This window comes from Sinocyclocheilus grahami, unplaced genomic scaffold, assembly GCF_001515645.1.
Source record: "Sinocyclocheilus grahami isolate Dianchi unplaced genomic scaffold, SAMN03320097.WGS_v1.1 scaffold2482.1, whole genome shotgun sequence".
NCBI lineage: Eukaryota > Metazoa > Chordata > Actinopteri > Cypriniformes > Cyprinidae > Sinocyclocheilus > Sinocyclocheilus grahami.
In genome coordinates, this window is record NW_015507661.1 from 14,336 (window position 1) to 27,106 (window position 12,771).

Here is a 12,771-nt window from a genome sequence, read left to right on the forward strand (position 1 = left end):
TCTCTCTCTCACACACACACACACACACACACACACACACTTCTGGTCACACCCTACATGGCCAATAGAGAGACAGACAGTCGTACAGAGGGACACACAGTTGGAGAGTCTCTGTTGGACACAGATTTCCATTTATGCTGCTGGCAGCCGATTCTCTGTTGATTCAAGAGAAAGGGCGAACAGCAGGAAGGAAGTGGCGAGATCCATACCTGAACTTTCCATATCGTCCATAAAACAGTGCTTGACACAGGAAGTGATGTCACATGTGAAAACTCATAGAGCTTCAGGTTTGAAGTTTATTTGTCACACACACATCCTGACCGAGCGAGTAAGAACAGAAATATACGTTCAACAGAGGATTATTAAAATACTGCACTCTAATCACATCTACGAAAATGAAAACGAATTTAAACACCGAACAATCAGACGGCACAGATAATGCAAATGATGCTGGTCAGTATTGTGTTATGCATTATGTAGTTAATTCATCCAAAAATGATCGTTCTGTCTTCATTTACTCTCCCTCATGTTGTTCCAAACCTGTATTTCAGCGGATGATCTGAAAGTATTTTAAAGAATGCTAGTATTTACCAAACAGTTGCTGGTAGCCATTGACTTTTATAGTAGGGAAAAAATACAATGGAAGTCAATGGCTACCGTTGACTGTTTGGCTAAACACATTCTTCAAAATCTCCTTTTATGTTCACACACACTCTCTTTCTATCTATCTCTCTCTCTCACACACACACACACACACTCTCTCTCTCTCACACACACACACACACGCACACACACACTCTCTCTCTTTCTATCTATCTCTCTCTCTCACACACACACACACACACACACACACACACTTCTGGTCACACCCTACATGGCCAATAGAGAGACAGACAGTCGTACAGAGGGACACACACAGTTGGAGAGTCTCTGTTGGACACAGATTTCCATTTATGCTGCTGGCAGCCGATTCTCTGTTGATTCAAGAGAAAGGGCGAACAGCAGGAAGGAAGTGGCGAGATCCATACCTGAACTTTCCATATCGTCCATAAAACAGGGCTTGACACAGGAAGTGATGTCACATGTGAAAACTCATAGAGCTTCAGGTTTGAAGTTTATTTGTCACACACACATCCTGACCGAGCCAGTAAGAACAGAAATATACGTTCAACAGAGGATTATTAAAATACTGCACTCTAATCACATCTACGAAAATGAAAACGAATTTAAACACCGAACAATCAGACGGCACAGATAATACAAATGATGCTGGTCAGTGTTGTGTTATGCATTATGTAGTTAGTTCATCCAAAAATGATCGTTCTGTCTTCATTTACTCTCCCTCATGTTGTTCCAAACCTGTATTTCAGCGGATGATCTGAAAGTATTTTAAAGAATGCTAGTATTTACCAAACAGTTGCTGGTAGCCATTGACTTCCATAGTAGGGAAAAAATACAATGGAAGTCAATGGCTACCGTTGACTGTTTGGCTAAACACATTCTTCAAAATCGCCTTTTATGTTCAACAGAAGAAAGAAACTCGTTCAGGTTTGGAACGACATGAGGGATACTGTATTTACACACTATGAATTGGAGCTTATAAATTTGTCAAGGCAAATACTTCTTCCCATCTAATAAAAATGTTCTGAGAATGTTTTGCTCTCTGAATGTTTAGACGTCCAGTTTTTTTAAATGTTTTTTTTCCTTGTTATGTGAACGTTCAGGGAACATTCCATTTTATACATTAGTTTCGAATGTTCTCTGAAAGTTCTAAAACAAAAAGTAACATCTGAAAAATGTTAAATGAATATCCAACTAAATATTCATGTTCAATCATGTTCAGTTTGAAACTGTTCAGTCAGCTGTGTTCGAACAGCCGGGACATTTGGTGGATTCTGTAGGTTTAACAATGTTTTGTGGGCCCCACAGACCCCTGGGCCCTGTGCACTTTGTCACCCTTTACCAGCCTTTGTGCTGAAAATTTCTCTGCAGTAAAACTCTGCTGTTGCCTCAGTCTCACTCGCATTCCTGCAGCCACGAGAGCGTCTCGAATCCAAGGCTGGAAAACTTGCCTTAAAAAAGTCTCAAACATAAGTGCGCTATTCTTAGATTCATCTGTTCTATTTCTGCACAGCACGCTCTTAGTGCCTTAAAGAACCATCTCAAACAAAAACAACCCAAACATAAAATATACATCATAAAATTAATGAAAATGCATTTTAAAAAGTCCAAAAATATAAATGCCAGAGCTGCATTAAGGCCCATTCACACCAAGAACGATAACCCAGATTGCACAGGTACGTCTGCAAGAGGTCTGCTAAAGATCTGGAAAGCATCTGCTGTGTACAAACATCTGATAGACGTCTCAGTTTTACATGCATTCTAAATCTTAAAGACATCTTCTAAACGTCTGTTTGACATCTAGACGTATTGCAGATGAGCAAACACTCTAAAAAATACGTCTTGCAGATGTAAATGCGCCGTCAAATAGACTCTCCGTGATGTATGTGTGATATCAGTGATAGCTATAGTTATAGTTATAGTTATATATTTATCGTTATGGTTGTGTGACGTTCTCTCTCCTCTGATATTCGCAGCGGAGCCTCTGGTCAGACAGGTGAAGAAGACCCGGATAAGCAGGGATGACTTTGACATCTTGAAGGTGATCGGCCGAGGAACCTTCAGCGAGGTGAGAGGGTTTGTGCTGGTTCTGTTATGAAGCGGATGAGTATTAATATATTGACTGAGGTGTGAATGCACAGGTGGCTCTGGCCCGCATGCGTAACACACAGCAGGTTTACGCGCTGAAGATCATGAACAAGTGGAACATACTGAAGCGTGGCGAGGTAAACAAGAAAAACTAGCGTGCATCTTCTCTAAAAGCACTTAATCAGAGCCATAATGAGTGCTGTGTGCGTTCAGACGGCGTGTTATCAGGAGGAGCAGGAGGTTCTGCTGAAAGGAGACCGGCGCTGGATCACTGAACTACATTACGCTTTCCAGGACGACAATCACCTCGTACGTGTCACTTCATACAGCCGAATCACTGATTCATGAGACACGAGACTAAACACAGCTTGACCTGTGGAACCAACGTAAATACCAACGTTTACACGTTGAATGTTCTGAACACAAATGCAGCAGTTCAGTTGATTTATGCCTTATTTGACCACATTATATGATCACTCATGCTCCTAAAACCACAGGACCTCAGATCTCGATTCAATACTCTACGAGAAAAATGGAAGAGCAGTTAATTGTCACTTGGCCTGTTTAGCCAAGCAACACACAAAACATGCTGCAAATTAATAAACGAACACATATTATACATGCATTATGTATTTAATGGTGTTTGGTGATTTGTTACAATAATTTTTGGTTTGCGAAAGCTGATTGAATTTTTGTTTTTTTGATGTTTGCTTTGAAACATTGAATCATTTTGCCACGCAACAGATTCAACTGATTCGGAGACTAGAAAATCTCAGTTCCCTTTTCTTTTCTTTTCCACTTGATTCTTTGACTACTCAAAAGAGAATATGGGAAAATATAATTAATGTGTGTTGCCTTCTAGCTAAATTTCACGTACATAAAAAATTTACTGGCTCTAAATCTCTCTTTTCAGAGTTGATCTAGATGAGTATGGAAACTATCTAAAGTTATGTTCATCCTAAAGCAGTGAAAACTGTCTCTACATTCATCCTATGTGTCCTCTTAAGGTGTAAATGTATTACTTTTTTGTAAACCTGGCAACACATCTGTATTCTTTTTTTCTTTCATTCTTTTCTTCATTTTGTTTTTATTATCCCGGTCTGAATCAAATTGATTGATTCGCGATATGCCGCAAGTTCCGATTAGAATCAAAAGAACACTGTCAGCACTACTACTGGCTTCCCTCACTAGTTTCATGACACTAACTGAAATAAGCCAACAAAATGTAATGTTTACAAAAAAAATGTCCATATTTCCATTCCAAAAGATAACATCCAACACAAATCTGGAACATATTCAGGTGAGGTCACCGGTTCACTGCTAACTAGTGAAACACTCCATTACTATGAAGAGCTGCAGCTCAAAATACATGCTAGATGGAAACATTGTGCTTTATGATTGAGTTTGTGGCTTAATTCAGTATATTTTAAACAGTTGATGACAGCAGGAAATCAGCTGAAACCGTCCAGTATCACAGATCATTGAAGTGAATGTTAAATTTATCAGTATATTTGTACATAATAAATATTTGACATTATTTTTGTAAACGATCGTGATAAACAATGTGAAAGAGCAAATGGGAAAATCAGAAGCAGGTGAAAGTAGTTGAAAAGATTAATCCACAATGATTCCTTGACACATGAATCAGTTCTGCAGTGCGTTTTGTCCCAATGCATGAACCAGTGATCTTCTGTTTGTCAGATGTACAGTTCTGTCTGTTCATCTTCTCATTCTGGGTTATGAGTGTCTGTCTCCAGTCATAAGCATCTCTCCTCTTCTGCTCTGCAGTATCTGGTCATGGATTACTATGTCGGTGGAGATCTACTGACGTTGCTGAGTAAGTTTGGTGATCGTATCCCGGAGGACATGGCTCAGTTCTACCTGGCTGAGATGGTGATGGCCATCGATTCAGTCCACAGACTCGGTTATGTGCACAGGTATCTGTACTAACACAGATCAGGTCATCTAAACATGCAAATCATGACAATGAACGATAAACATGTACGTTAATAAATTTGAATGTGTATACAGTATATATATATATATATATATATACACACAAATGAGTGGATAGGATGTTGTATAGGATGATCGGATGTTCAGTTTGATGTCTGCTCTCTTCCTGTAGAGACATTAAGCCTGACAACATTCTCCTGACGGCGGATGGTCATGTACGATTGGGTGATTTTGGCTCCTGTCTGCGTCTGGAGGATGACGGACTGGTGATGTTTGTCTGCTGTCAGACATTCAGTCATGTGCGGTCGGCCCGCTGTGCTCATATATATGTGTATATATTCTCAGATCCACTCGTCGTTGGCCGTCGGGACTCCAGACTATCTGTCTCCAGAGATCCTGCGGGCGGTGGAGGGCGGCGGAGGCTACGGCTCTGAGTGTGATTGGTGGGCTCTGGGCATCTGTGCGTACGAGATGCTGCTGGGAACCACACCCTTCTACGCCGAGTCCATCTCTGAGACCTACGCTAAAATAATACACTTCAAGGTAAAGGAGCTGTGCTTGAGGATGCAGGGCTGGACGGTAAACGATATCATATCGCGATAAAATATATGTCGATAACGATGATTTCTGCTGATCACACTGCCGAAATACAGGCAACAGCAGCAGTCAAGCCTGCATGTTCTGTGTGTCTCTGTGTGAACGAGTGCCGTAAATTCATCTACTACATGAACTCAAACACTTGTGACACTCGCTGTGTTCTTAGCATCTGCGTCTCAATATATGAGGACTTGAACACATGAACTTCATCTCCAGAGCTGCTCTGAGAGTCTTGGAGAAACTACTTGGAGAAAAAACACTGTCAAACACATACCTACTCACAGATCTTGACTACAAACTGCCAAAATAAAAGTTTGGTTTAATTTGAAGAAATTATGACTGGAATATAGTATTATTGCATAAATATTACCAGTGTTGGGGGAATTGCATTACAAGTAACATAAGCTAACATAAGTCTAGCATATTCCAGTATGGGTCACCTTACGCCTACATTTCGTAAAGATCTGGAAAGCATCTGCTGTGTACAAACATCTGATAGACGTCTCAGTTTTACATGCATTCTAAATCTTAAAGACATCTTCTAAACGTCTGTTTGACATCTAGACGTATTGCAGATGAGCAAACACTCTAAAAAATACGTCTTGCAGATGTAAATGCGCCGTCAAATAGACTCTCCGTGATGTATGTGTGATATCAGTGATAGCTATAGTTATAGTTATAGTTATATATTTATCGTTATGGTTGTGTGACGTTCTCTCTCCTCTGATATTCGCAGCGGAGCCTCTGGTCAGACAGGTGAAGAAGACCCGGATAAGCAGGGATGACTTTGACATCTTGAAGGTGATCGGCCGAGGAACCTTCAGCGAGGTGAGAGGGTTTGTGCTGGTTCTGTTATGAAGCGGATGAGTATTAATATATTGACTGAGGTGTGAATGCACAGGTGGCTCTGGCCCGCATGCGTAACACACAGCAGGTTTACGCGCTGAAGATCATGAACAAGTGGAACATACTGAAGCGTGGCGAGGTAAACAAGAAAAACTAGCGTGCATCTTCTCTAAAAGCACTTAATCAGAGCCATAATGAGTGCTGTGTGCGTTCAGACGGCGTGTTATCAGGAGGAGCAGGAGGTTCTGCTGAAAGGAGACCGGCGCTGGATCACTGAACTACATTACGCTTTCCAGGACGACAATCACCTCGTACGTGTCACTTCATACAGCCGAATCACTGATTCATGAGACACGAGAATAAACACAGCTTGACCTGTGGAACCAACGTAAATACCAACGTTTACACGTTGAATGTTCTGAACACAAATGCAGCAGTTCAGTTGATTTATGCCTTATTTGACCACATTATATGATCACTCATGCTCCTAAAACCACAGGACCTCAGATCTCGATTCAATACTCTACGAGAAAAATGGAAGAGCAGTTAATTGTCACTTGGCCTGTTTAGCCAAGCAACACACAAAACATGCTGCAAATTAATAAACGAACACATATTATACATGCATTATGTATTTAATGGTGTTTGGTGATTTGTTACAATAATTTTTGGTTTGCGAAAGCTGATTGAATTTTTGTTTTTTTGATGTTTGCTTTGAAACATTGAATCATTTTGCCACGCAACAGATTCAACTGATTCGGAGACTAGAAAATCTCAGTTCCCTTTTCTTTTCTTTTCCACTTGATTCTTTGACTACTCAAAAGAGAATATGGGAAAATATAATTAATGTGTGTTGCCTTCTAGCTAAATTTCACGTACATAAAAAATTTACTGGCTCTAAATCTCTCTTTTCAGAGTTGATCTAGATGAGTATGGAAACTATCTAAAGTTATGTTCATCCTAAAGCAGTGAAAACTGTCTCTACATTCATCCTATGTGTCCTCTTAAGGTGTAAATGTATTACTTTTTTGTAAACCTGGCAACACATCTGTATTCTTTTTTTCTTTCATTCTTTTCTTCATTTTGTTTTTATTATCCCGGTCTGAATCAAATTGATTGATTCGCGATATGCCGCAAGTTCCGATTAGAATCAAAAGAACACTGTCAGCACTACTACTGGCTTCCCTCACTAGTTTCATGACACTAACTGAAATAAGCCAACAAAATGTAATGTTTACAAAAAAAATGTCCATATTTCCATTCCAAAAGATAACATCCAACACAAATCTGGAACATATTCAGGTGAGGTCACCGGTTCACTGCTAACTAGTGAAACACTCCATTACTATGAAGAGCTGCAGCTCAAAATACATGCTAGATGGAAACATTGTGCTTTATGATTGAGTTTGTGGCTTAATTCAGTATATTTTAAACAGTTGATGACAGCAGGAAATCAGCTGAAACCGTCCAGTATCACAGATCATTGAAGTGAATGTTAAATTTATCAGTATATTTGTACATAATAAATATTTGACATTATTTTTGTAAACGATCGTGATAAACAATGTGAAAGAGCAAATGGGAAAATCAGAAGCAGGTGAAAGTAGTTGAAAAGATTAATCCACAATGATTCCTTGACACATGAATCAGTTCTGCAGTGCGTTTTGTCCCAATGCATGAACCAGTGATCTTCTGTTTGTCAGATGTACAGTTCTGTCTGTTCATCTTCTCATTCTGGGTTATGAGTGTCTGTCTCCAGTCATAAGCATCTCTCCTCTTCTGCTCTGCAGTATCTGGTCATGGATTACTATGTCGGTGGAGATCTACTGACGTTGCTGAGTAAGTTTGGTGATCGTATCCCGGAGGACATGGCTCAGTTCTACCTGGCTGAGATGGTGATGGCCATCGATTCAGTCCACAGACTCGGTTATGTGCACAGGTATCTGTACTGACACCTAAACATGCAACGGTTTGATTCAGAAAGTTCTCTAAATTGAATATATATATGAATACATAGGATGTTGGATGTCTGCTCTGTTCCTGTAGAGACATTAAGCCTGACAACATCTTGCTGACAGCAGATGGTCACACACGATTGGGTGATTTTGGCTCCTGTCTGCGTCTGGAGGATGACGGACTGGTGATGTTTGTCTGCTGTCAGACATTCAGTCATGTGCGGTCGGCCCGCTGTGCTCATATATATGTGTATATATTCTCAGATCCACTCGTCGTTGGCCGTCGGGACTCCAGACTATCTGTCTCCAGAGATCCTGCGGGCGGTGGAGGGCGGCGGAGGCTACGGCTCTGAGTGTGATTGGTGGGCTCTGGGCATCTGTGCGTACGAGATGCTGCTGGGAACCACACCCTTCTACGCCGAGTCCATCTCTGAGACCTACGCTAAAATAATACACTTCAAGGTAAAGGAGCTGTGCTTGAGGATGCAGGGCTGGACGGTAAACGATATCATATCGCGATAAAATATATGTCGATAACGATGATTTCTGCTGATCACACTGCCGAAATACAGGCAACAGCAGCAGTCAAGCCTGCATGTTCTGTGTGTCTCTGTGTGAACGAGTGCCGTAAATTCATCTACTACATGAACTCAAACACTTGTGACACTCGCTGTGTTCTTAGCATCTGCGTCTCAATATATGAGGACTTGAACACATGAACTTCATCTCCAGAGCTGCTCTGAGAGTCTTGGAGAAACTACTTGGAGAAAAAACACTGTCAAACACATACCTACTCACAGATCTTGACTACAAACTGCCAAAATAAAAGTTTGGTTTAATTTGAAGAAATTATGACAGGAATATAGTACTATTGCATAAATATTACCAGTGTTGGGGGAATTGCATTACAAGTAACATAAGCTAACATAAGTCTAGCATATTCCAGTATGGGTCACCTTACGCCTACATTTCGGGTACATGCTCACTTAACGAGGGGAATGTCAACTTCGTGGGCTCTCTTTAAAGCGGTCACGATACCAGATATCTGTGAAGCGGCGAGTTGGTCCTCACCGCACACCTTTATAAGGTTCTGTAAACTTGATGTTACAGCTCAAACGCTTGCACATGCCGTACTGAGCACTGGATCTTGATGACTCTGGCTGTATTTTTTCTCAAAGTAAATGGTGAGACTTTAATATTCGCTCACACTCGTCCAGATCGCCGTCTGATTCAGTGTACAGACCTGCTTTTGATTTATTCATACAAATTCCATGACACTTTGCAGTATTCTATTTTAATGACTGGGTTCCTGCGATTTGTCGACGTTTGTAAAAAATAACGCATGAATATGCAGTAGACCAGTGGTTCTCAACCTTTTTTGAGTACTGGACCCCCATAATATCTCAAACCAACCTCATGGACCCCCGCCCCCCCATTGATATTAACAAGTGTCAGGTCCACTGATAGATGGCCTATCAAGCCACCTGTCCATAGACTGGTCTTGTTAACAATTTTTTTATTTAGCGATATATTGCCCTAGAAATAATTGCGAGAAACAATATTATTGTCATTTTATGACCATTTTATGCCACTGCCTATATAGTGATGTTTCAGTATCAGCGCTGGGCTGTCAGGCATTGTTACACCAGCAGGTGGCGGCAATGGACTGACTTTACGAGTGAGTCATCATTAAAAAAGCATTCATTCAATGGATACACTTTAAAAACGCTGATTCATTCATGAATGAAACAAGGTGTTGTTGACATTAATTTACTTTGAGTGCCAGTTTACAAGGCTCAATCAACAAGCAATGGGTTACAGTGAAGTTGATATTTCACTTCATAGAGAACAATGCCATTGATTCAGTGTACTGAACAGCGCTGACGACAGTCGTGGGAAATCCCCTTAAATACTGAAAGGATACAACGACACAGATATCGCTTTCATCTTCTCACAACTGATGGCAAAACTGATTTTTTTCATGATTATATGAGTTGATCTGAAGAAAGACAGACCCAGGTATTCACACACCCTTAGTTCTGCTGAAAGCATAGTGTTTACATTGAATCTAGAACAGATATATCAGTTCATAGTTATAATAATAAAAAAACTTTTTTGTAATGATTCTACGGACCCCCTGCAATTACGTGACGGACCACGCGTACACCTGGTTGAGAAACACTGCAGTAGACGATGCAAGCACTGACTGTGTGTTTCTGTCTGAACAGGATTATTTTGAGTTTCCTCCGGGGTCTGAGGTGTCCGAGGAGGCGCGTTCACTCATCAGCGCTCTGATCTGTGATAGGAGCGAGAGGTTGGGTTCACGGGGCTCCGGAGACTTCAGAAAACACCCGTTCTTCACGGGTTTGGACTGGAGTTCTCTTCATCTCCTCCCTCCTCCATACCGTCCTGACGTCTCCGACGCCACAGACACCTCCAACTTTGACGTGCTAGACGACTGTCTGAGCCACACGGTACCCGAGCCATCAGATCCTTCATGGAGATGGTGAATCTCAGAGTGATCTGACTTCTTCTGCTCTTGTGTTCAGGAGACCCTGAGTGGCGTGATGGAGCGAGCGCCGGTCGGGCTTCATCTGGCATTTGTGGGCTACTCTTACACAGCCACCAGGTTAGTGACTCTTCATCAGCAGCTTTATTGTTGAGCGCAGCTGTAACATGTTCTCACGCTGCTGTGCTGTACAGAGAGACGGGAGCGCTGGATCGCAGCAGGGACATCATGATGGAGATCAACCAGCAGCAGGACAGAGATCAGCTACAGCTGCAGGGAAAACTGGTACGATTTACACTGATCGATGAAAACATGGACTGAATCACGGAATTCACTCATAAAAATTTACTGTAAATATATATATTTTTAATCATAAAATCAAGAGAAATTCAAACAGACAACACTGAATTTCTGAAAAAATAAAACACGTTTCATAGGGTACTATTATTGTTAATAATTTAAAATTAATATTGTTAAAAATTTTAATTGATAAAGTTTTATGAGTGGAGTGGAATATATGTGCTTTTTGATTATTAAAATGGAATTCAGCTAAATTAAAATGGAAAACACAGAATATGGGAAAAAATTAAATTGAATTTCTGAAATAAATAAAATGGATTTTATAGGGTCCTAAGTAGGGCTTTATGAATCTCTTTTATTTTATTTTATTTATTATATTTGGTATATTATTTTATTATATTTTTACCAAATTAACTTTTCCTGGATTCCATTTTAATGCTTAAATTAAATTTTAGTGATTAAAATTTATTAAAAGTTTAACAAAAATTACATTGTAGAACCCTATGAAATACATGATAGTTTGAAATTTTTCCCAAATTCAGTTTTAATTTAGCTGGATTCCATTTTTTTGTTCTGTTTGAACTTTTCTGTATTCCATTTGAATGGTTAAATAAAATGTAATAATCTAATTAATTGAAGTCATGAATTTGATACAATTTAACATGAGTTGATTAAAAATGTTACCAAAATAAGTCATCTTCTCGAAGTACATTTAGAAAGAGCTTTATTTTCGTGTGTGCTTGCACACAATGATTGTTTTTTGGTAATGAACCTTCCAGTGCATGCATATAAAAACAACAACAGCAAGACACATTATAATAAAAAAATACATAAATGAACCAAAAATAGCCAGAATAGACATTTTTACAGGTTATCACATATTTACAGTTTTGTGGATAATATGATTAAATAGGAGTGCGTTTGTAAAATATTGCACTAAGGAAGGCCTTGAGAGGCGTCATCTGTTAACATTAGTGATCTCCGTCTAGCAGCAGTCTGAATCAGACGTCAGTGTGAATGTGCTCCAGAATCAGGTGTGGCGGCTCAGAGAATCCATCACTGCTGAGCTGACAGCACTTCCTGAACTTCCTGCGGAGCACAACACACTCCAGCCAATCAGCAGCAACGCAGAGACGGAACAGAGCGATGCACACGCTTATGAGCTGCAGAGGTACACCAGCACGCACTCAGCTATTACAGTCATATCTGATAATAAATTATGTTATTTAATATGGTAAATATATTCAATTATATGTATAATATATGTTCAAGTGTTTGTTTTTCTGCCAAGTTTGCTTATAGTTCATCATTTGATGCTAGAAAAATGGGTTGTGGTGTCATGATTGTGTGTTTGTGATTGGGTCTGCGGGAGTTTGGGTGGGACTTTGATACTGCGGCGCCACTTTACGATCAGTACTGCGCAGACTCAAGCTCCAAATGTATCACTACTGCGCAGACTCTGGCTCTAAATGAATCACTACTGCACAGACTCTGGCTCTAAATGAATCACTACTGCTCAGACTCATACATAAAAAAAATGAATCACTAATGCTCAGACTCGAGCTGTAAATGAATCACTAATGCTCAGACTCAGGCTCCAAATGAATCACTACAGCACAGACTCAGGCTCCAAATGAATCACTACAGCACAGACTCAGGCTCCAAATGAATCACTACAGCACAGATTCGTGCTCCAAATGAATCACTACTGCACAGATTCGGGCTCCAAATGAATCACTACAGAGCAGACTCGAGCTCCAAATGAATCACTACAGCACAGACTCGGGCTCCAAATGAATCACTACGACTCAGGCTCCAAATGAATCACTACTGCACAGACTCATACTCCAAATCAATCACTACTGCTCAGACTCATACTCCAAATGAATCACTACTGCT

At 40.3% G+C, this 12,771-nt stretch overlaps 2 protein-coding genes across 2 annotated transcripts in view; both read left to right on the plus strand.

Moving 5' to 3' along the window:
- The window catches only part of LOC107575144 (myotonin-protein kinase-like), a 6,634-nt gene extending 1,366 nt beyond the window's left edge, over window positions 1-5,268 (plus strand). Inside the window, exons 2-7 of the mRNA XM_016261557.1 lie at window positions 2,598-2,689; window positions 2,763-2,846; window positions 2,923-3,018; window positions 4,498-4,646; window positions 4,838-4,931; window positions 5,011-5,268. Coding sequence (XP_016117043.1) covers window positions 2,598-2,689; window positions 2,763-2,846; window positions 2,923-3,018; window positions 4,498-4,646; window positions 4,838-4,931; window positions 5,011-5,268 — 773 coding nt within the window. The remainder of the gene's footprint in view (window positions 1-2,597; window positions 2,690-2,762; window positions 2,847-2,922; window positions 3,019-4,497; window positions 4,647-4,837; window positions 4,932-5,010) is intronic.
- Window positions 5,269-6,003: 735 nt separating this feature from the next.
- On the plus strand, window positions 6,004-12,215 carry LOC107575145 (myotonin-protein kinase-like). Its single transcript, XM_016261558.1, has 11 exons — window positions 6,004-6,090; window positions 6,164-6,247; window positions 6,324-6,419; window positions 7,899-8,047; window positions 8,155-8,248; window positions 8,328-8,525; window positions 10,292-10,537; window positions 10,613-10,692; window positions 10,767-10,857; window positions 11,862-12,043; window positions 12,164-12,215. The coding sequence occupies exons 2-11, from the start codon at window positions 6,179-6,181 to the stop codon at window positions 12,213-12,215; spliced, it is 1,257 nt and encodes a 418-aa protein (XP_016117044.1). The 5' UTR covers window positions 6,004-6,090; window positions 6,164-6,178.
- The last annotated feature ends 556 nt before the right edge of the window (window positions 12,216-12,771 follow it).